General features: G+C 46.9%; 1 protein-coding gene across 7 annotated transcripts in view; it reads right to left on the reverse strand.

Annotated features, from left to right (window-relative positions):
* Positions 1-3,982: 3,982 nt before the first annotated feature.
* LOC112235816 (pleckstrin homology domain-containing family A member 5) overlaps positions 3,983-25,173 on the reverse strand; it is a 264,064-nt gene continuing 242,873 nt past the window's right edge. For all 7 annotated transcript variants that reach the window (XM_042301853.1, XM_042301855.1, XM_042301852.1 and 4 more), the window contains 6 exons: positions 21,853-22,119; positions 21,436-21,597; positions 20,806-20,939; positions 8,969-9,105; positions 4,979-5,105; positions 3,983-4,243 (listed from right to left, as the gene is read on the reverse strand). In XM_042301853.1, the coding sequence (XP_042157787.1) occupies positions 4,990-5,105; positions 8,969-9,105; positions 20,806-20,939; positions 21,436-21,597; positions 21,853-22,119 (816 nt within the window). In that variant the 3' untranslated portion in view covers positions 3,983-4,243; positions 4,979-4,989. The remainder of the gene's footprint in view (positions 4,244-4,978; positions 5,106-8,968; positions 9,106-20,805; positions 20,940-21,435; positions 21,598-21,852; positions 22,120-25,173) is intronic.

The raw sequence follows: 25,173 nt of genomic DNA on the forward strand, positions 1-25,173 counted from the left end.
AATACAGTGACGAGATCCTGAGGCCCATTTTATAAGGTATCTGTGATGCATATCTTTATTCCCAGTCATGTGAAATCCATAGATTAGGGCCTAATTAATTTATTTAAATTGACTGATTTCCTCATGTGAACCGTAACTCCGTAAAATCAATAAAATTGTTGAATGTCGCGTTTATATTTTTGTTCGGTTGTAAATGCATTGGACAGACAAAGTGTAGTGTAGGGCGCAACATGCAACTGAAATGTTGCGGGTGAAGAGAGCGCTGGGCATGAAGCCTACAGAGGAATGGCTTTGGTTTCTGTTAAGGCTGGGTTTCTGGAAAGCACTTGCTAGCTAGCTAACAAGCTTGTGTGTGCAGAGCAGCACCAGAATACAAAAACAACAACATATTTTTGTTGTTAATAAATCCAATATGAAATGTGATAATTATAATATCCTTAACTAGTATTGAAAAAGTTAATCCCATTGTTCTCGAATAAAAATATTTTCCCTTTAATTTCTGAATCACGCCTGTAATGTCAGTAGCTACAGTAGATGATGCATATGCATGCTTTGGAGGGAGGGGGAAGGTTAGCCTACACACTGGCAAAGATTTTCAGTTGGCAAGAAGGCAGCAGGAAGACAACAGGAAGGCAGACACTGGAATACGTTTCTGAGTGACAGCTGAGGGCTTTGCATACAGTAGGTGCTTTGTTGCATTTTTTTTTTTTTTTTTTGAAACTGGGAAAAAAATGCCCTGAACATAAAATCATTTTATCAAACGGTTCCCATGCTTTTAAAATGGTTCCGGAACAGAATGGTTCTGTTCCGGGAACAGAATAGATCACTTTCGTTCTTGGTTCTCGTTCCCTCGAAAAATGTTGTTCTTTTCCAGTTTTTGGTTCTGTTCCCTGAACCGGTTCCAACCCCCGATAAATACACAATGCACTATATACACAAACAACTTCATTTTGGTAATTACAGTTTGTACACTAAAACCTATCCCGTGTCCCAAATTACACCCTTTTCCCTTTATAGTGCACTCCTTTTAACCAGGGCCCATAGGGCTATTTAGGGAATAGGGTGCCATGGCCCATAGGGGATGTGGTCAAAAGTAGGGCACTTTATAGGAAGCAGAGTGCCATTTGGGAGACAGCCTTAAACAAAACCATCTGCTTATTGCTTTTTACATGTGCTATCCAATCCCTTTGTCTTTCTGTTCCCAGGACACCCCAAAACCAATTAGTCGTAAAATAGACTTCTTAAAAACCAAACCTCGGGCTGAAAACATTTTTAAATATATCTCTTCTCTTCTCAGCAATAGAAAAACAAAAACGAAGCATCTCTTTTTTTTTTTTAAAGCCAAAACATTCACGTGTGTGTCGGCAACGACAGTGTGACAGGGTGTGTCCAAAACAGCACCCTGTTCCTTACTACGTAGTGCACTCTTTTTGACCAGAGTCCTATAGGCCCTGATACAAAGTAGTGCACTCCTTTTGACCAGAGTCCTATAGGCCCTGATACAAAGTAGTGCACTCCTTTTGACCAGAGTCCTATAGGCCCTGATACAAAGTAGTGCACTCCTTTTGACCAGAGTCCTATAGGCCCTGATACAAAGTAGTGCACTACATAGGGAATACGGTGCCATTCGGATGCAGACGGGGAACTGCAGAAGATCCGACATATAAATATAATTACAACCAACCAGAAAAAATATTACAAATCTCATCCCATCCTCCTTTGCAACAATAAAGTGGCACGTTCTTCAAAATCTATAAATCAACTATATTTGTCTCTTGTATATTTGGACATATAAAACAGAAATGGTTTTGTACACTGGATTTTGAATACTAAAATATGCAGTGTTGTGAACTAAAAAATAGATCTATTTTTTTTTGAAACTTAAACGAACTGAAATAGTTATAAAACCAAGCTGAACTGTGAAAAAGTTATTGGCATTACTGTGTTTGTGTGTGAGGAACATGTGACAGTCTTTTCCCGAGGGAAGGAAGAAGTCATCACAGCAGGATTCAGGCCTTATGCTCTGAACACACCCTAACCATCAGACAATATTCAATCACAATCATCAACTCCAACTCCAAACTATAGAAATAACGGCAATGGAACTAATTATATTCTAAATGCAACAGTATCGATGCCTTACTATTGTCTCATTGTTGCAAAGATCAAATGGGATAACATGGAGAGTAGGTGAGGGGGGGGTGATAACATGGAGAGTAGGTGAGGGTGATAACATGGGTGAGGGGGTGATAACATGGAGAGTGAGGTGATAACATGGAGTGATAACATGGAGAGTAGGTGAGGGGGGTGAGGGGGTGATAACATGGAGAGTAGGTGAGGGGGTGATAACATGGAGAGTAGGTGAGGGGGGTGATAACATGGAGAGTAGGTGAGGGGGGTGATAACATGGAGAGTAGGTGAGGGGGTGATAACATGGAGAGTAGGTGAGGGGGTGATAACATGGAGAGTAGGTGAGGGGGGATAACATGGAGAGTGATAACATGGAGAGGTAGGTGAGGGGGGGGATAACATGGAGAGTAGGTGAGGGGGTGATAACATGGAGAGTAGGTGAGGGGGTGATAACATGGAGAGTAGGTGAGGGGGGGGGTGATAACATGGAGAGTAGGTGAGGGGGGTGATAACATGGAGAGTAGGTGAGGGGGGTGATAACATGGAGAGTAGGTGAGGGGGGTGATAACATGGAGAGTAGGTGAGGGGGGGTGATAACATGGAGAGTAGGTGAGGGGGATGATAACATGGAGAGGTAGCTGATAACATGGGGGTGAGGGGGGTGATAACATGGAGAGTAGGTGATAACATGGGGGTGATAACATGGAGAGTAGGTGAGGGGGTGATAACATGGAGAGTAGGTGAGGGGGGGTGATAACATGGAGAGTAGGTGAGGGGGAAGGGTGATAACATGGAGAGTAGGTGAGGGGGGGTGATAACATGGAGAGTAGGTGAGGGGGGTGAGAAGGGTGATAACATGGAGAGTAGGTGAGGGGGGGAGAAGGGTGATAACATGGAGAGTAGGTGAGGGGGGGGTGATAACATGGAGAGTAGGTGAGGGGGGAGAAGGGTGATAACATGGAGAGTAGGTGAGGGGGTGATAACATGGAGAGTAGGTGAGGGGGGAGAAGGGTGATAACATGGAGAGTAGGTGAGGGGGGAGAAGGGTGATAACATGGAGAGTAGGTGAGGGGGGTGATAACATGGAGAGTAGGTGAGGGGGAAAGGGTGATAACATGGAGAATAGGTGAGGGGGAGAAGGGTGATAACATGGAGAGTAGGTGAGGGGGGTGATAACATGGAGAGTAGGTGAGGGGGTGATAACATGGAGAGTAGGTGAGGGGGGGGGTGATAACATGGAGAGTAGGTGAGGGGGGGATAACATGTAGAGTAAAGGTGATAACATGTAGAGTAGCTGAGGGGGGTGATAACATGGAGAGTAGCTGAGGGGGTGATAACATGGAGACTAGCTGAGGGGGGCTGAGGGGGGTGATAACATGTAGAGTAGGTGAGGGGGGAGAAGGGTGATAACATGGAGAGTAGCTGAGGGGGGGGTGATAACATGGAGAGTAGCTGAGGGGGGTGATAACATGGAGAGTAGCTGAGGGGGGTGATAACATGGAGAGCTGAGGTGGGGGGAGAAGGGTGATAACATGGAGAGTAGCTGGGGGGAGAAGGGTGATAACATGGAGAGTAGCTGAGGGGGGAGAAGGGTGATAACATGGAGAGTAGCTGAGGGGGGAGAAGGGTGATAACATGGAGAGTAGCTGAGGGGGGTGATAACATGGAGAGTAGCTGAGGGGGGGTGATAACATGGAGAGTAGGTGAGGGGGAGAAGGGTGATAACATGGAGAGTAGCTGAGGGATAACATGGGGTGGGAGGGTGATAACATGGAGAGTAGCTGAGGGGGTGATAACATGGAGAGTAGGTGAGGGGGAGAAGGGTGATGAAACATGGAGAGTAGCTGAGGGGGGTGATAACATGGAGAGTAGGTGAGGGGGGAGAAGAGGGGAAAGTGGTGGTGATGTTAAAAGGAGGGGATGTGGCAACATGAACTGACATCATGGCACAGGAGGATGTGATGTCATACTGTAGTAAGGTATAGATTGAACAGAGCATGGCGTGGTCTAGCGGGCCATCAGTCTGTCAGTCCAGTTTGTTGGATTTTGTGCTGGGTGTGTCATGTCCTAGTGAAGAGGTCTTCTCACGTGTAGGTCTTCATTGAGGCCAAGGCTAAAAAGAGAGGGAAAGAAAGAGATTATTTAAAAAGGAGAGAGAGAGCGAGGAAGAGAGAGTGAGAAAGCGTGAGGGAGATGGAGAGAGAGAACGAGAGAGGAAGAGCAACTGGAAACATTGAGTTTACAGGCCTGAGTTTTCTGTCAAAAATGTAGTGAGCTTGAGGCAGAACAGAGAGGAGAGACTGAACAGAGAGGAGAGACTGAACAGAAAGGAGAGACCAAACAGAGAGGAGAGACCGAACAGAGAGGAGAGACCGAACAGAGAGGAGAGACCGAACAGAGAGGAGAGACTGAACAGAGGAGAGACTGAACAGAGAGGAGAGACCGAACAGAGAGGAGAGACTGAACAGAGGAGAGACTGAACAGAGGAGAGACCGAACAGAGAGGAGAGACAGAACAGAGAGGAGACTGAACAGAGAGGAGAGACTGAACAGAGGAGAGACTGAACAGAGAGAGACAGACTGAACAGAGGAGAGACTGAACAGAGGAGAGACTGAACAGAGAGGAGACCGAACAGAGAGGAGAGACCGAACAGAGAGGAGAGACCGAACAGAGAGGAGAGACCGAACAGAGGAGAGACCGAACAGAGGAGAGACCGAACAGAGAGGAGAGACCGAACAGAGAGGAGAGACCGAACAGAGAGGAGAGACCGAACAGAGAGGAGAGCCCGAACAGAGAGGAGAGACCGAACAGAGAGGAGACTCTTACGGGCGTTCCTACACACACTTACTGCTGCCACTACTAGACACAGATGAAGTGGGAGCCATCAGTGAGCTGGGGGGGAGGCTGTGTGTTAGGAGGTGGAGATGAGGAGGGTTGGGGCTCAGGAGGAGGTGAGGAGGATGACAAGCTGTGCACTGCAAACCACACAGGACGCACACCATGTACATGGACACACACGACGTACAGACACAAGCCGTACACACACAAACACACAAACACACACACACACACACACACACACACACACAGCGGAAAAAACAAGTTGTTTCCATTACTTCTTTCATTCTTAAAAAAAAATATAAAGTGAGTGAATGACAAAACAAGTAAAGCAAATCAATGAGGTAAATCAAATTTAAAAAATGAATACTGTTATGTCATGTTATGCATGTTATGTCATGTTATGCAGGTTATGTCATGTTATGCAGGTTATGTCATGTTATGCAGGTTATGTCATGTTATGCAGGTTATGTCATGTTATGTCATGTTATGTCATGTTATGTCATGTTATGCAGGTTATGTCATGTTATGTCATGTTATGTCATGCAGGTTATGTCATGTTATGCAGGTTATGTCATGTTATGTCATGTTATGCAGGTTATGTCATGTTATGTCATGTTATGTCATGTTATGCAGGTTATGTCATGTTATGTCATGTTATGTCATGTTATGTCATGTTATGCAGGTTATGTCATGTTATGTCATGTTATGTCATGTTATGTCATGTTATGCAGGTTATGTCATGTTATGTCATGTTATGCAGGTTATGTCATGTTATGCAGGTTATGTCATGTTATGTCATGTTATGTCATGTTATGTCATGTTATGCAGGTTATGTCATGTTATGCAGGTTATGTCATGTTATGTCATGTTATGCAGGTTATGTCATGTTATGCAGGTTATGTCATGTTATGTCATGTTATGCAGGTTATGTCATGTTATGCATGCGAACAAATCTATGTTATATCCTGTGGCATAGAACATTAGTTGAAGAAAAAATGAAGTCACATAAGCAGCATGAATTGATTGCATATTATGAACAAAAATTATTCTGCGATCCTGTCCTACGTTGTGTCTGAAGGCCTCGGCAACCAGCTCAAAATCAAATCTTATTGGTCGCATACACATATTTAGCAGATGTTATTGGTCACATACACATATTATTCTACATTGTAGAAGACATCAAAACTACGAAATAACACATATGGAATCATGTAGTAACCAAAAAAGTGTTAAACAAATCAAAATATATTTGAGATTAACCACCATTTGCCTTGATGACAGTATTGTACACTCTTGGCATTCTCTCAACCAGCTTCATGAGGTAGTCACCTGGAATGAATTTCAATTAACAGGTGTGTCTTGTTAAAAGTTCATTTGTGGATTTTCTTTCCTTCTTAATGCGTTTGAGCCAATCAGTTGTGTTGTGACAAGGTAGGGGTGGTTTACAGAAGAAAGCCCTATTTGGTAATAGACCAAGTCCATATTATGGCAAGAACAACTCAAATAAGCAAAGAGAAATGACAGTCCATCATTACTTTAAGACATGAAGGTCAGTCAATGCGGAAAATTTCAAGAACTTTGAAAGTTTCTTCAAGTGCAGTTGCAAAAACCATCAAGCGCTATGATGAAACTGGCTCTCTTGAGGACCGCCACAGGAAAGGAAGACCCAGAGTTACCTCTGCTGCAGAGGATAAATTCATTAGAGTTAACTGCACCTCAGATTTCAGCCCAAATAAATGCTTCACAGAGTTGAAGTAACAGACACATCTCAACATCAACTGTTCAGAGGAGACTGCGTGAATCAAATTGCTGTAAAGAAACCTCTACTAAAGGACACAAATAATAAGAAGAGACTTGCTTGCGGCAAGAAACATGAGCAATGGACATAAGACCAGAGGAAATCTGTCCTTTGGTTTGATGAGTCCAAATTTGAGATTTTGGGTTCTAACAGCCATGTCTTTGTGAGACGCAGAGTAGGTGAATGGAGGATCTCCGCATGTGTGGTTCCCACCGTGAAGCATGGAGGAGGAGGTGTGATAGTGTGGGTGTGCTTTGCTGGTGACACTGTCTGTGATTTGTTTAGAATTGAAGGCACACTTAACCAGCATGGCTACCACAGCATTCTGCAGCGATACGCCATCCCATCTGGTTTGCGGTTAGTGGGACTATCATTTGTTTTTCAACAGGACAATGACCCAACACACCTCCAGGCTGTGTAAGGGCTATTTGACCAAGAATCAGAGTGAGGGCCTCCCGGGTGGCGCAGTGGTTAAGGGCACTGTACTGCAGCGCCAGCTGTGACATCAGAGACTCTGGGTTCGCGCCGAGTCTCTGTCGTAACCGGCCGCGACCGGGAGGACCGTGGGGCGACACACAATTGGCCTAGCGTCGTCCGTGTTAGGGAGGGCTTGGCCGGTAGGGATGTCCTTGTCTCATCGCACACCAGCGACTCCTGTGGCGGGCCGGGCGCGCTAACCACTGATAATCTCCTTCAATCTGGGGCTCCACGCAAGATCACACTCCGTGGGGTCAAAATGATCACAAGAACGGTGAGCAAAAATCCCAGAACCACACGGGGGGACCTAGTGAATGACCTGCAGAGAGCTGGGACCAAAGTAACAAAGCCTACCATCAGTAACACACTACGCCGCCAGGGACTCAAATCATGCAGTGCCAGACGTGTCCCCTGCTTAAGCCAGTACATGTCCTGGCCCGTCTGAAGTTTGCTAGAGAGCATTTGGATGATCCAAAAGAAGATTGGGAGAATGTCATATGGTCAGATGAAACCAAAATAGAACTTTTTGGTAAAAACTGAACTCGTCGTGTTTGGAGGACAAAGAATGCTGAGTTGCATTCAAAGAAAACCATATCTACTGTGAAGCATGGGGGTGGAAACATCATGCTTTGGGGGTGTTTTTCTGCAAAGGGACCAGGACGACTGATCCATGTAAAGGAAAGAATGAATGGGGCCATGTATCGTGAGATTTTGAGTGAAAACCTCCTTCCATCAGCAAGGGCATTGAAGATGAAACGTGGCTGGGTCTTTCAGCATGACAATGGTCCCAAACACACCGCCCGTGCAACGAAGGTATGGCTTCGTAAGAAGCATTTCAAGGTCCTGGAGTCCTCAGATCTCAACCCCATAGAAAATCTTTGGAGGGAGTTGAAAGTCTGTGTTGCCCAGCAACAGCCCCAAAACATCACTGCTCTAGAGGAGATCTGCATGGAGGAATGGGCCAAAATACCAGCAACAGTGTGTGAAAAACTTGTGAAGACTTACAGAAAACGTTTGACCTCTGTCATTGCCAACAAAGGGCATATAACAAAGTATTGAGATAAACTTTTGTTATTGACCAAATACTTATTTTCCACCATAATTTGCAAGTAAATTAATTAAAAATCCTACATTGTGATTTTCTGGATTTTTTTTCTCATTTTGTCTGTCATAGTTGAAGTGTACCTATGATAAAAATTACAGGCCTCTCTCCTCTTAAGTGGGAGAACTTGCACAATTGGTGGCTGACTAAATACTTATTTGCCCCACTGTATATGTTAACCAGAATACAGTATATACATATGAAGTGGGTAAAACAGCATCTAAACATTATTAAAGTGACCAGTGATTCCATGTCTATGTACATAGGGCAGCAGCCTCTAAGGAGCATGGTAGAGTTGCCGGGTGGTAGCTGGCTAGCGACAATGATTGAAGTTCAGGGCAGGGTGCTGGGCGGAGGCTGGCTAGTGGTCACAGGAGATGTTCTAGTATATGTTCTGTACTGTTATACTGTGTTGTAATTAACTATCCTGTCCTATGTGATCCTGTTCTGTACTGTTATACTGTGTTGTAATTAACTAGTCCTATGTCATCCTGTTCTGTACTGTTAGATGTTCTATCCTGTCCTATGTGATCCTGTTCTGTACTGTTATACTGTGTTGTAATTAACTATCCTGTCCTATGTGATCCTGTTCTGTACTGTTATACTGTGTTGTACTGTACCTGCCACCAGCTTGCTGCGTTTGGAGGCCTCAGCAGCCAGTTCATAGGATATGTTGATCATTTTCTCCTGATCCTGAGCTGTGGTTTCCTCCTCAGCTTCCTTCTCTGGACCTGGAGGAGAGAGAACATTCTGCATACTGGAGAGAGAGAGAGAGAGAGAGAGAGCGAGAGAGAGACAGAGAGAGAGCGAGAGAGACAGAGAGAGAGAGAGAGAGAGACACAGAAGAGACAGAGAGAGACAGAGAGAGACAGAGACAGGGAGACAGAAGAGACAGAGAGACAGAGAGAGAGACAGGGAGACAGAAGAGAGAGAGAGAGAGAGAGAGAGAGAGAGAGAGAGAGAGAGAGACAGAGAGAGAGACAGAGAGAGAGAGAGAGATAGAGAGAGAGAGAGACAGAGAGACAGAGAGAGAGACAGAGAGAGAGAGAGACAGAAGAGACAGAGAGAGAGAGAGAGAGACAGAGAGAGAGACAGAGAGAGAGAGAGAGAGAGAGAGAGAGAGAGAGAGAGAGAGAGAGAGAGACAGAGAGAGAGAGAGAGAGAGACAGAAGAGACAGAGAGAGAGAGAGAGAGAGAGACAGAGAGAGAGACAGAGAGACAGAGAGAGAGACAAAGAGAGAGAGAGAGATGTTAGAGTTAAGACACACTGTGCCCTCCTCATCTTCCTCCTCAGGGCTCAGCACATCAGGGGAGAGCACATTCTGCATATTGGAGAGACAGGACACAGAAATATATTGCATGTGCACAAAACACAATTACCCCACAGGACAGGAGACAAAACAAAGTATGTTTTATAAATCCAATATATGACATTTAGAACGTAGAATGTGGCTGACTCTGGATCAGTGGAAACACATTCTCTGGAGGCAATCTCACGTAAAGCTCACAGCCATTGGACTCTGGATCAGTGGAAACACATTCTCTGGAGGCAATCTCACGTAAAGCTCACAGCCATTGGACTCTGGATCAGTGGAAACACATTCTCTGGAGGCAATCTCACGTAAAGCTCACAGCCATTGGACTCTGGATCAGTGGAAACACATTCTCTGGAGGCAATCTCACGTAAAGCTCACAGCCATTGGACTCTGGATCAGTGGAAACACATTCTCTGGAGGCAATCTCACGTAAAGCTCACAGCCATTGGACTCTGGATCAGTGGAAACACATTCTCTGGAGGCAATCTCACGTAAAGCTCACAGCCATTGGACTCTGGATCAGTGGAAACACATTCTCTGGAGGCAATCTCACATAAAGCTCACAGCCATTGGACTCTGGATCAGTGGAAACACATTCTCTGGAGGCAATCTCACGGCTCACAGCCATTGGACTCTGGATCAGTGGAAACACATTCTCTGGAGGCAATCTCACGTAAAGCTCACAGCCATTGGACTCTGGATCAGTGGAAACACATTCTCTGGAGGCAATCTCACGTAAAGCTCACAGCCATTGGACTCTGGATCAGTGGAAACACATTCTCTGGAGTGATGAATCACGCTTCACCACCTGGGTTTGGCGGATGCCAGGAGAACACTACCTACCCAAATGCATAGTGCCAACTGTAAAGTTAGGTGGAGCAGGAGTAATAGTCTGGGGCTGTGTTTCATGGTTCAGGTTAGGCCCCTTCGTTCCAGTGAAGGGACATCTTAACTCTACAGCATACAATGACATTCTAGATGATTCTGTGCATCCAACTTTGTTGCAACTGTTTGGGCAAGGCCCTTTCCTGTTTCAGCATGACAATGCACCCGTGCACAAAGCGAGGTCCATACAGAAATGGTTTGTCGAGATCGGTGTGGAAGAACTTGACTGGCCTTGTAAAAATGAGATTCTGACGGACACAGAGCACAGTTGTGAGACATGTCAGAAATACAGCAAACCTAAGCCCAGACCAGCTGTTGGTTTGCCACTGGCTTCCAAATACAATGAACCAGTGGCTGTAGATCTACATGAGCCTGGACCAAGTGTGTGGTACCTTCACATAGTCCACCACTTCACACGCTTCAGCGCTGGAAGCATTGTGAATACAAAGAAACCCAGTGACATCGTAAAGCACTTCATTCGTTCCTGGATAAGTGTGCATGGCCTGACCCAGAAATTGTACATTGACAATGGAGGAGAATTCAATAATAATGAAATAAGAGAAATGGCAGAGAAATTCAACATGGAAGTAAAGACAACTGCTGCATACAGTCCATGAAGCAATGGACTTGTGGAGAGACATAATCAAACACTGAAAGTGAAGCAAGACAATGGATGTGACTGGAAAACAGCCCTTGATTGGGCTTTGCTGGCAAAAAAACTCAATGCACAATGTTCATAGTTACAGCCCATAGAAACTAGTGTTGGGGCAGAACCCTAATCTTCCCTCAGTACTGGTTGACAAGCCAGCAGCACTAGAAGGGACCAGTGTGAGGGCATGGGAGTGGGACAGCACCTTTCAGCACTAGAAGGGACCAGTGTGAGTGCAGGGGGGTGGGACAGCACCTTTCAGCACTAGAAGGGACCAGTGTGAGTGCATGGGGGTGGGACAGCACCTTTCAGCACTAGAAGGGACCAGTGTGAGGGCATGGGGGTGGGACAGCACCTTTCAGCACTAGAAGGGACCAGTGTGAGGGCATGGGGGTGGGACAGCACCTTTCAGCACTAGAAGGGACCAGTGTGAGGGCATGGGGGTGGGACAGCACCTTTCAGCACTAGAAGGGACCAGTGTGAGGTCATGGGGGTGGGACAGCACCTTTCAGCACTAGAAGGGACCAGTGTGAGTGCATGGGGGTGGGACAGCACCTTTCAGCACTAGAAGGGACCAGTGTGAGTGCATGGGGGTGGGACAGCACCTTTCAGCACTAGAAGGGACCAGTGTGAGGTCATGGGGGTGGGACAGCACCTTTCAGCACTAGAAGGGACCAGTGTGAGGTCATGGGGGTGGGGACAGCACCTTTCAGCACTAGAAGGGACCAGTGTGAGGTCATGGGGTGGGACAGCACCTTTCAGCACTAGAAGGGACCAGTGTGAGGTCATGGGGGTGGGACAGCACCTTTCAGCACTAGAAGGGACCAGTGTGAGGGCATGGGGGTGGGACAGCACCTTTCAGCACTAGAAGGGACCAGTGTGAGGGCATGGGGGTGGGACAGCACCTTTCAGCACTACATGCAGTGAGAAATGCGTCCACTGAAGCAGAGTGTTCAGGGAGAATTCACAGGGCTGTGTGGAAACAGCTTCAACCCAACGATGAGAAGTACGAGACTGGAAACAGAGTGTACTACAAATGAGTTGACTGTCACGAGTGGAAAGGACCGGGAGTCGTCATTGGCCAAGATGGTGTGGTGATATTTATGAGACACGGAGGCATCGTTGTCAGGGTGCATCACTCAAGATCCCAGAAAGTAAATGATCAACAAGAAAGAGGGGCTGTTGCTGAGAATCAGTCTCCTAATGAAAATGACAAAGAGGACACGGTAACAGACACAAACCTACCAGATGTCTCATCCAATGATATGGACACTGAAACTGACACAGGAAGTGGAGCAGAGACCTTCAACCATGCCACAGATAATACTGTTGAGCGTTCAAATGAGGAAAACATTCAACAGCCACATGTGTTAAGACAACGTGGTTGTTCCAGTCTGAAAACTGGACAAACTGTTAAATACATGGACAGAGAAAGTGGTATTCCACACACAGCAACCGTCATTGGACGAGCAGGAAAAGCCAAAGGAAAACACCAGAACTGGTCCAACTTGCAGTACTCTGAACCAGCTACACTTTCTGGTACAACAGGGTCAGCTGACCTGTCACTTGCAGATAATCAAAATGATGATGTACTTGAAACAAAGGATGTATCATTTGACTCAGCTAAACTAGAGGAGCTCAGTAATTGGAGGAAAAATTGAGTGGGTGTGTACCCTTAAAGAATCCTTAATTGGAATAGTGTCTAAAGCACATCTAGAGGTTTAGAGGAGCTGGCTGCTAAACAACTCCCAAACGACTCATCTAGTGGCTAGAGATTTAGAGGAGCTGGCTGCTAAACAACTCCCAAAAGACGCATCTAGTGGCTAGAGGTTTAGAGGAGCTGGCTGCTAAACAACTCCCAAAAGACTCATCTAGTGGCTAGAGGTTTAGAGGCGCTGGCTGATAAACAACTCCCAAACGACTCACCGACATGCGCCTCAGAGTCACTCAGATTGCTGATGTCAGTGATCTGCCAGAAACAATGGAAACTTAATTCCATAGACATCAAATCGGCATTTTTGCAGGGAACAGAGCTGTCAAGGGACATTCACATCCGACCTCCGCCTGAAGCTAAGAGTGAAGGAACACTGTGGAAACTAAAAACAAAGTGTGTGTATGGACGCAGATGCATCACTCTACTGGTACAACAAAGTCAAGGCAACAAATGCTGAATACAGGTGGAAAAATGTCACAAGTGTATCCTGCAGTCTTCTATTGGCTTGATCAAGACTGCAATGTGACTGGAGTATTTGCCTGTCATGTTGAGGACTTCATCTGGGGGGTGGCTCACAGACCTTTGCCTGTCATGTTGATGACTTTATCTGGGGGGTGGCTCACAGACCTTTGCCTGTCATGTTGATGACTTTATTTTGGGGGTGGCTCACAGACCTTTGCTACAACTGTGATTCCACACCTCAAAGCTGTTTTCCTGGTCGGCCGTGAGGAGCATGATAATTGTTATGTTGGCATAGAGTTTATTACAGTTGCTGGAACAATACTGATGCAACAGGAGAGCTATATCAAGAATCTTCAACCCATTCATATGGATTCTTCAAGAGCCGTACAAAGGAATTCCCCTCTGTGTGGAATTGAAGCTGATCAATTGAGGTCGAAGATAGGACACATTTTTACGGGTTGCTAGACAGAGTAGACCTGATGTAATGTTTGATGGTTGTAACTTGGCATCCCAACACAAAACACGCCACTGTACAAACCATTCATGAGGCGAACAAAGTTGTTCGGAAACTGAAACCAAAACAAGTGACTTTAAAGTTTCAGCATGTTGGAAAAGATGACTCTTTTGAAACTAGTTGTCTTCAGTGATGCTTCGCTAGGGAACCTTACAGACGGAGGCATACAAGGTGGACGTCTCATCGTGTTAATGGGCGAAGGAGGAAGATTCTCACCTATCTGTTGGCAGTGAAAAAGGATCAGAAGGGTTGTCCGAAGTGGACTTGCTGGAGAAACACTTGCTCTTGCGGATGGAATTGACAATGCTATCTTTCCTGCAACTCTGTTCTCAGAGCTTTCCACTGGTGAGACAAAACGGCACATTCAACCTGTAGTTTGTGTCACTGACAACTACTCCTTAGTTGATGCTGTGAAGTCAACCAAGTCTGTCACAGAGAAAAGACTTGGTCTTGAGATTAGCAGCATCGAGGAACTTATTCAAGCACAGAGAATCCAGTGGATTCTGTGGTCGACCACAAAGGCTTGCTGACTGTCTGACTAAAAAGGGAGCATCAGGTCTTGTGCTCCTAAAGACACTCAGTAACAGAGTGGCAGCTTGAGTAATACAAATAAAAACCCATTTGTAATGAGGAACTTGAACATTTTAATTATGTTGTTGATGTTTCTACGGGGCTATCACTCAGTCAAGAGTGCACCTGCGCAGGAAGTCTTGATGTTGATGGACCTAGCCTCGAGTAGAATGGCTACCTTGTAGTGTGTTCAGACAGTATCGTAAACAGCTTTCGGAAAAGCTGACCACGACTCCATTTTGTTGATCCCTGCCTACAGACAGAAACTAAAACAAGAAGCTCCCACGCTGAGGTCTGTCCAACGCTGGTCCGACCAAGCTGACTCCACACTCCAAGACTGCTTCCATCACGTGGACTGGGAGATGTTTCGTATTGCGTCAGACAACAACATTGACGAATACGCTGATACGGTGTGCGAGTTCATTAGAACGTGCGTTGAAGATGTCGTTCCCATAGCAACGATTAAAACATTCCCTAACCAGAAACCGTGGATTGATGTCAGCATTCGTGTGAAACTGAAGGCACGAACCACTGCTTTTAATCAGGGCAAGGTGTCTGGTAACATGACTGAATACAAACAGTGCAGCTATTCCCTCCGCAAGGCTATCAAACAAGCTAAGCGCCAGTACAGAGACAAAGTAGAATCTCAATTCAACGGCTCAGACACAAGAGGTATGTGGCAGGGTCTACAGTCAATCACGGACTACAGGAAGAAACCCAGCCCAGTCACGGACCAGGATGTCTTGCTCCCAGGCAGACTAAATAACTTTTTGCCCGCTTTGAGGACAATACAGTGCCACTGACACGGCCTGCAACGGAAACATGCGGTCTCTCCTTCACTGCAGCCGAAGTGAGTAAGACATTTAAACGTGTTAACCCTCGCAAGGCTGCAGGCCCAGACGGCATCCCCAGCCGCGCCCTCAGAGCATGCGCAGACCAGCTGGCCGGTGTGTTTACGGACATATTCAATCAATCCCTATACCAGTCTGCTGTTCCCACATGCTTCAAGAGGGCCACCATTGTTCCTGTTCCCAAGAAAGCTAAGGTAACTGAGCTAAACGACTACCGCCCCGTAGCACTCACATCCGTCATCATGAAGTGCTTTGAGAGACTAGTCAAGGACCATATCACCTCCACCCTACCTGACACCCTTGACCCACTCCAATTTGCTTACCGCCCAAATAGGTCCACAGACGATGCAATCTCAACCACACTGCACACTGCCCTAACCCATCTGGACAAGAGGAATACCTACGTGAGAATGCTGTTCATCGACTACAGCTCGGCATTCAACACCATAGTACCCTCCAAACTCGTCATCAAGCTCGAGACCCTGGGTCTCGACCCCGCCCTGTGCAACTGGGTACTGGACTTCCTGACGGGCCGCCCCCAGGTGGTGAGGGTAGGCAACAACATCTCCTCCCCGCTGATCCTCAACACTGGGGCCCCACAAGGGTGCGTTCTGAGCCCTCTCCTGTACTCCCTGTTCACCCACGACTGCGTGGCCATGCACGCCTCCAACTCAATCATCAAGTTTGCGGACGACACAACAGTGGTAGGCTTGATTACCAACAACGACGAGACGGCCTACAGGGAGGAGGTGAGGGCCCTCGGAGTGTGGTGTCAGGAAAATAACCTCACACTCAAAGTCAACAAAACTAAGGAGATGATTGTGGACTTCAGGAAACAGCAGAGGAACACCCCCATCCACATCGATGGAACAGTAGTGGAGAGGGTAGCAAGTTTTAAGTTCCTCGGCATACACATCACAGACAAACTGAATTGGTCCACTCACACAGACAGCATCGTGAGGAAGGTGCAGCAGCGCCTCTTCAACCTCAGGAGGCTGAAGAAATTCGGCTTGTCACCAAAAGCACTCACAAACTTCTACAGATGCACAATCGAGAGCATCCTGGCGGGCTGTATCACCGCCTGGTATGGCAACTGCCCCGCCCTCAACCGTAAGGCTCTCCAGAGGGTAGTGAGGTCTGCACAACGCATCACCGGGGGCAAACTACCTGCCCTCCAGGACACCTACACCACCCGATGCTACAGGAAGGCCATAAAGATCATCAAGGACATCAACCACCCGAGCCACTGCCTGTTCACCCCGCTGTCATCCAGAAGGCGAGGTCAGTACAGGTGCATCAAAGCTGGGACCGAGAGACTGAAAAACAGCTTCTATCTCAAGGCCATCAGACTGTTAAACAGCCACCACTAACATTGAGTGGCTACTGCCAACACACTGTCAATGACACTGACTCTACTCCAGCCACTTTAATCATGGGAATTGATGGGAAATGATGTAAATATATCACTAGCCACTTTAAACAATGCTACCTTATATAATGTTACTTACCCTACATTGTTCATCTCATATGCATACGTTGATACTGTACTCTATATCATCGACTGCATCCTTATGTAATACATGTATCACTAGCCACTTTAACTATGCCACTTGGTTTACATACTTATCTCATATGTATATACTGTACTCGATATCATCTACTGTATCTTGCCTATGCTGCTCTGTACCATCACTCATTCATATATCCTTATGTACATATTCTTTATCCCCTTACACTGTGTATAAGACAGTAGTTTTTTTGGAATTGTTAGTTAGATTACTTGCTCGTTATTACTGCATTGTCGGAACTAGAAGCACAAGCATTTCACTACACTCGCATTAACATCTGCTAACCATGTGTATGTGACAAATAAAATTTGATTTGATTTGATTTTAAACTTTGTTAAACTCGTGTCATTTCAAATGAACACCTACTGGGGAACAGTGCCTTGTTCAGGGGCAGAACGACAGATTTCAGATTTCAGCTCGGGGATTTGATCCAGCAACCTTTCGGTTACTGGCCCACCGCTCTAACCACTAGGCTACCTGCCACCCCAAACATAAAATACTATAAGATGTTGTCAGGATCATGTATAGTTCCCAGATCATAGTGTTTTACAGGAGACATGTCTCAGGCTAAAAAGGGCCTAAAATGGACACTTTCATCATGATTTTCACAAAAATAGTTTGTGATACTGTAAATGTAAAAAGTCCGTTGAAACATCCTTCCTCCCAGTGAAGCACCTATTTGACAGAACAATCGGAGAAATCATTTTCTGCTCCTGCTGTTGTGGAATAACCCCATAGACGGGGAAGTAACATGAGCTGATCGGAGGAGGCTGGTGGGAGGAGATATAGGAGGACAGGCTCATTGTAATGGAGCCAAACATGTGGTTTCCATAAGTATGTTGTGTTTGATACTGTTTATTCCATTAAATCCATTACAATGAGCCCGTCTTCCTATAACTCCTTCCACCAGCCACCACTGGCACTGATCTGAATGGACAGAGCAAGAAGAACGCATGTGTTGTTGGGACAGCTGGATCCGGAGGGGACACAGGTGACCTGTCCAGCTGGTCAATACCAACCCTGTCCACCTGGTCAATACCAACCCAGTCCAGCTGGTCAATACCAACCCTGTCCACCTGGTCAATACCAACCCAGTCCAGCTGGTCAATACCAACCCAGTCCAGCTGGTCAATACCAACCCAGTCCAGCTGGTCAGCTGGTCAATACCAACCCACCTGGTCAATACCAACCCAGTCCACCTGGTCAATACCAACCCAGTCCAGCTGGTCAATACCCCAGTCCAGCTGGTCACCCCCTGTCCAGCTGGTCAATACCAACCCAGTCCACCTGGTCAATACCAACCCAGTCCACCTGGTCAATACCAACCCAGTCCACCTGGTCAATACCAACCCAGTCCACCTGGTCAATACCAACCCAGTCCACCTGGTCAATACCAACCCTGTCCACCTGGTCAATACCAACCCTGTCCAGCTGGTCAATACCAACCCAGTCCACCTGGGTCAATAAATACCACCTGGTCAATACCAACCCAGTCCAGCTGGTCAATACCAACCCTGTCCACCTGGTCAATACCAACCCAGTCCAGGTGGTCAATACCAACCCTGTCCAGCTGGTCAATACCAACCCTGTCCACCTGGTAAATACCAACCCAGTCCAGCTGGTCAATACCAACCCTGTCCACCTGGTCAATACCAACCCAGTCCAGGTGGTCAATACCAACCCTGTCCAGCTGGTCAATACCAACCCTGTCCAGCTGGTCAATACCAACCCTGTCCACCTGGTCAATACCAACCCAGTCCAGCTGGTCAATACCAACCCTGCTCCACCTGGTCAATACCAACCCAGTCCAGCTGGTCAATACCAACCCTGTCCACCTGGTCAATACCAACCCTGTCCAGGTGGTCAATACCAACCCAGTCCAGGTGGTCACCCCTGTCCAGCTGGTCAATACCAACCCTGTCCACCTGGTCAATACCAACCCAGTCCAGCTGGTCAATACCAACCCTGTCCAGGTGGTCAATACCAACCCAGTCCAGGTGGTCAATACCAACCCTGTCCACCTGGTCAATACCAACCCTGTCCACCTGGTCAATACCAACCCAGTCCAGCTGGTCAATACCAACCCTGTCCAGCTGGTCAATACCAACCCTGTCCACCTGGTAAATACCAACCCAGTCCAGCTGGTCAATACCAACCCTGTCCAGGTGGTCAATACCAACCCTGTCCAGCTGGTCAACACCAACACTGGTCACCTGGTCAATACCAACCCTGTCCATCTGGTCAACACCAACCCTGGTCACCTGGTAAATACCAACCCTGTCCAGCTGGTCAATACTAACCCTGGTCACCTGGTAAATACCAACCCTTTCCAGCTGGTCAATACCAACCCTGGTCACCTGGTAAATACCAACCCTGTCCAGCTGGTCAACACCAACACTGGTCACCTGGTCAATACCAACCCTGTCCATCTGGTCAACACCAACCCTGGTCACCTGGTAAATACCAACCCTGTCCAGCTGGTCAATACTAACCCTGGTAACCTGGTAAATACCAACCCTTTCCAGCTGGTCAATACCAACCCTGGTCACCTGGTAAATACCAACCCTGTCCAGCTGGTCAATACCAACCCTGGTCACCTGGTAAATACCAACCCTTTCCAGCTGGTCAATACCAACCCTGGTCACCTGGTCAATATCAACCCTGACCAGCTGGTAAATACCAACCCTGACCAGCTGGTCAATACCAACCCTGTCCGGCTGGTCAATACCAGCCCTGTCCAGCTGGTCAATACCAACCCTGGTCACCTGGTAAATACCAACCCTGTCCAGCTGGTCAACACCAACCCTGACCAGCTGGTCAATACCAACCCTGTCCAGGTGGTCAATACCAACCCTGTCCAGCTGGTCAACACCAACACTGGTCACCTGGTCAATACCAACCCTGTCCATCTGGTCAACACCAACCCTGGTCACCTGGTAAATACCAACCCTGTCCATCTGGTCAACACCAACCCTGGTCACCTGGTAAATACCAACCCTGTCCAGCTGGTCAATACTAACCCTGGTCACCTGGTAAATACCAACCCTGTCCAGCTGGTCAATACCAACCCTGGTCACCTGGTAAATACCAACCCTGTCCAGCTGGTCAACACCAACCCTGACCAGCTGATCAATACCAACCCTGACCAGCTGGTAAATACCAACCCTGACCAGCTGGTCAATACCAACCCTGTCCGGCTGGTCAATACCAGCCCTGTCCAGCTGGTCAATACCAACCCTGGTCACCTGGTAAATACCAACCCTGTCCAACTGGTCAACACCAACCCTGTCCAGCTGGTCAAAACCAACCCTGTCCAGCTGGTCAATACCAACCCTGTCCAACTGGTCAACACCAACCCTGTCCAACTGGTCAGTACCAACCCTGTCCAACTGGTAAATACCAACCCTGTCCAACTGGTCAATACCAACCCTGACCAACTGGTCAATACCAACCCTGTCCAGCTGGTCAACACCAACCCTGTCCAGCTGTTCAATACCAACCGTGTCCAGCTAGTAAATACCAAACCTGTCCAACTGGTCAATACCAACACTGTCCAGCTGGTCAACACCAACCCTGTCCAGCTGGTCAACACCAACCCTGTCCAGCTGGTCAATACCAACCCTGTCCAGCTGGTCAACACCAACCCTGACCAACTGGAATGAATGACATTTCAGACAGATTTTGAAAAGAACAGAAAGACACATAGACTTCCGTGTCTCTATTTTTTTGGTTTTCTAAAAATAAATGAAGGTCAAGTATTACTGTACTCGCAGTTTGATAGAGGTTGTGATTGGATGATCCCATTTCCTGAGACTACAGTTAGACCACTGAATGGAACAGGTCTGTACTGCTGAGTGGTGTGTTTACTTACTTTAATACTGTATACAGTAGTTCTTGGTGGGTGTGTGTGCGCGTGTGTGTTAGCTACCTGTTTTTGGCGATGAGGGCCTTGATGCGGTCCACTTTCTTTTGTTTGTCAGCCTCCTGCTCTGGACTGAGAGACTCCTCTGGGTCTGACTCCACATAACGCTCTGGAATCAACACCTTCTCAGGGACTGAAAGCTAGAGAGAGAAGGAGAGGGAGAGGAGAAGAGGGAGGGAGAGAGGAGTGGAGAGAGAGGGATTAGTATCAGGGCTGAGGACTGAGAGCCTCCTGTGGATCTGACTCTCAGGGACTGACAGCTAGAGAGAGAGAGAGAGAGAGATTGAGATAAAATCCATATTATATCAGCAGTTGTCAGAGTGCTAACAGTAACTTAACCTAGACCCCTAAGAACAGGCAGAAGCACACTGGCCAGGAAAACTCCTCAGAGAGAAGAAGCCTACAGAGGAACCAGGCTCAGAGGGAAGAAACCTAGAGAGGAACCAGGCTCAGAGGGTAGAAATCTAGAGAGGAACCAGGCTCAGAGAGTAGAAACCTAGAGAGGAACCAGGCTCAGAGGGTAGAAACCTAGAGAAGAACCAGGCTCAGAGGGTAGAAACCTAGAGAGGAACCAGGCTCAGAGTGTAGAAACCTAGAGAGGAACCAGGCTCAGAAGGGAGGCTCATCCATACATACCTCTCTGTCCATGTTGTAGTGGTCAGTGTGTGTGGCCTCTTTAAGGCGTGCTATCTCCTCGGCCGGCGTCTCCTGCTCTCTGACCACTTCCTGTTCTCTGAGTGACGCCTCCAACTCCAGGATGTCACTGCTCATCCCCTCGCCGCGCTGACGACGGTTCTGCTGGAACACGACAACACTTTATCTCCATGAACGAAGCCCTGGTGTGTGAACCAACATGTATCTGTTCTCCGATCTGGCACCGCAGGGTTGGGGTCGATTAAAATGGTTTCAATCAGGAGCTTCAAATAGATTTGGAATTTACTGTACTTCCGACTTGAACTGTATTTAAAATTATATTGTTTCCAATCCCGCAGCACTGTACCTGTGGTGCATGTACCCAGAGACTTATATATCGATGGCTCTGTGTGTACCTACCTGCATGCTGCGGAAGGGGTTCTCCTTGGTGAACGAAGGGCTACGTGACGGTGTTGATGTGGTACTGTGGCTGTGTGTAGTGTAGTCCTGCGGGCTGTTGCAGCTACTCCCTGCCAGGATGTGAAGCCCCTTCTTCTTCTCTCTTAGCGCCCCCTGTTGGTGTCTCCTGATCCTCTCCAGCTGCTCTTCTACACTCATCCTGGATCTGCCACTGTCCTTCTCCACAGCCCCACCAGACAGCTGCTCTACAGCACTATGGGGTCGCTCCTATAGGAGGGAGAGAGAGAGAGGGAGGAAGGGACATGGTTAGAGAGAGTCACAGTACACTCATCCGAGATCTGCCACTGTCCTTCTCCACAGCCCCACCACACAGCTGCTCTACTGCACTATGGGGGAATAGAGACTTGCTCACAGTAGGACACAGCATTGCACACGGCGTGCACATGGTGCACACACACACACACACACACACACACACACACACACACACACACACACACACACACACACACACACACACACACACACACACACACACACAGGGATGATGCGAATGCCTGTAATCTCCTGCGGTAAGAAATGACTGATGATGTCAACTCTGAGAAGTTCACTCTCTCCCTCTCAGGTCTGTTCCGTGCTAGAGGGGTTGGGACCATGGAGGAACTGAGCTGGACAACGTTGCTGTGCGTGTGTCCTGGACCGGATCCTGGCCCTGAGGAGTGGGCCCAACGGCCTGCTGTCAGAACCACTCACTGGATCTCCTCTCTGCTCAACTGAGACAGACTGAGACACACTCCTAGCTCCTATCACTGCAGGCTATGTAGCTGAAATAGACCACAACCTACAGGGACCGGTGACTGAGTGTGTGTGCGCTGTCGGGGAGCAGCTCAAGTTTATGAGGTATGCATGCGCACAAACACACACACGCCACACCCACATGCACACACCCACATGCACACCCACACACACACACACACACACACACACACACACACACACACACACACACACACACACACACACACACACACACACACACACACACACACACACACACACAGCTGGCAAACAGGAAAAGTGGGCACAGACAGAAGTCAGCTACACCCTGTCATCCATAACCAGCCTAATAACATGGTGAGTCACTGGAGGGCTTTGGTACTTATAAATGTTTATAAATCAAGGTTTTCTAAATTTAATTCCAGCCCTGTAGGAGAGCATGAGTCACAGTCCCACCCTAGACCCAGTGTGTGTGTGTGTGTGTGTCAGTGGCAAACCATGACAATAGAACCTAAAATTGACACTTTCATCATGATTTTCTCAAAATCGTTATTAAAATGTGATATGACGTAGGCCAATGTCATAAGGCCCAGTGCTGAAGTTGAGCCGGATCCTGCCAGTTCAGCATCACCACCTCCACGAGCAAGTACACCTACTATGGACTCGGCGGGAGAGGGGGGCGGGGAGCCGGGGCAGGGGGAAACAGGGCATCCACCAAACGGAGGCTCAGTTCAAGAACAACCAAACATATAAACCCGTGGTTTGTCATGCAGAATTCAAAGCTGGGTTGTAAAAAACAACAGGCAAAAAGGTAGGAAGGTTGGTTGTAGAAAAGACAGGATGGATTTTAAACAGTGGATCGTGCAGTAATATCCTCTACCTCCGATGTCAAAACAACTTTGCCAAAGAGCCATCAGGGGGGAAAAAAGGTTTTTAAACATTCCCGAACCAAGACCCGTTTAGTGGCAGCAAGCAAGCCTTGTAGACAAGGCTAAAGAGGTCACCCAGGTTAACATAGAGGTTAACCCAGGTGAACATTGTATACTACTAGGAGACATTTCACCACCATAGATAGTATACTACCAGGAGACATTTCACCACCATAGATAGTATACTACTAAGATACATTTCACCACCATAGATAGTATACTACTAGGAGACATTTCACCACCATAGATAGTATACTACCAGGAGACATTTCACCACCATAGATAGTATACTACTACCATAGATAGTATATTTCACTAGATAGTATACTGCTAGACATTTCACCACCATAGATAGTATACTACTAAGATACATTTCACCACCATAGATAGTATACTACTAGGAGACATTTCACCACCATAGATAGTATACTACCAGGAGACATTTCACCACCATAGATAGTATACTACTAAGATACATTTCACCACCATAGATAGTATACTACTAGGAGACATTTCACCACCATAGATAGTATACTTTCACCACCATAGGAGACATTTCACCACCATAGATAGTATACTACCAGGAGACATTTCACCACCATAGATAGTATACTACTAGGAGACATTTCACCACCATAGATAGTATACTATTTCACCACCATAGATAGTATACTGCTAGGAGACATTTCACCACCATAGATAGTATACTACTAGGAGACATTTCACCACCATAGATAGTATACTACTAAGATACATTTCACCACCATAGATAGTATACTACTAGGAGACATTTCACCACCATAGATAGTATACTACTAGGATACATTTCACCACCATAGACAGTAAACTACTTGGCTTGGTATTTGGTATTTTATTAGGATCCCCATTAGCTGTTGCAAAAGCAGCATCTACTCTTCCTGGAGTCCACATGAACCATGACATAATACAGAACATCAATAGACCAGAACAGCTCAAGGACTGAATTACATTCATTTTCAAAAAGGCACACGTGGCCTACATATCAATGCATACACACAAACTATCTAGGTCAAATAGGGGAGAAGCGTTGTGCCGTGAGGTGTTGCTTTATCTGTTTTTTGAAACCAGGTTTACTGTTTATTTGAGCAATATGAGATGGAAGGAAGTTCCATGCAATAATGGCTCTATATAATACTGTACGTTTTCTTGGTTTTTTTCTGGATTTGGGGACAATGTAAAGACCCCTGGTGGCATGTCTGGTGGGATACGTGTGTGTCAGAGCTGGTGTGTAAGTTGACTATGCAAACAATTTGGTATTTTCAAACACATGAATGTTTCTTATAAAAAGAAGTGATGCAGTCAGTCTCTCCTCAACTCTGAGCCAATAGAGACAGGCATGCATAGTATTTATATCAGCCCTCTGATTACTATGATGAGCAAGACGTTCCGTTCTGTTCTGGACCAGCTGCAGCTTAACTAGGTCTTTCCTTGCAGCACTGGACCACAACGACTGTTGTCACACATTTAGCTTTTTATAAAATGTGGTCAACCTAAACAGAAAGCATGAAATAAGAGACTGTTTACACAGTTCATGGTAGCCAACACCACTATCGCCAAAAGACGACAACAACAGTGT

This window comes from Oncorhynchus tshawytscha, linkage group LG19, assembly GCF_018296145.1.
Source record: "Oncorhynchus tshawytscha isolate Ot180627B linkage group LG19, Otsh_v2.0, whole genome shotgun sequence".
Lineage (NCBI taxonomy): Eukaryota > Metazoa > Chordata > Actinopteri > Salmoniformes > Salmonidae > Oncorhynchus > Oncorhynchus tshawytscha.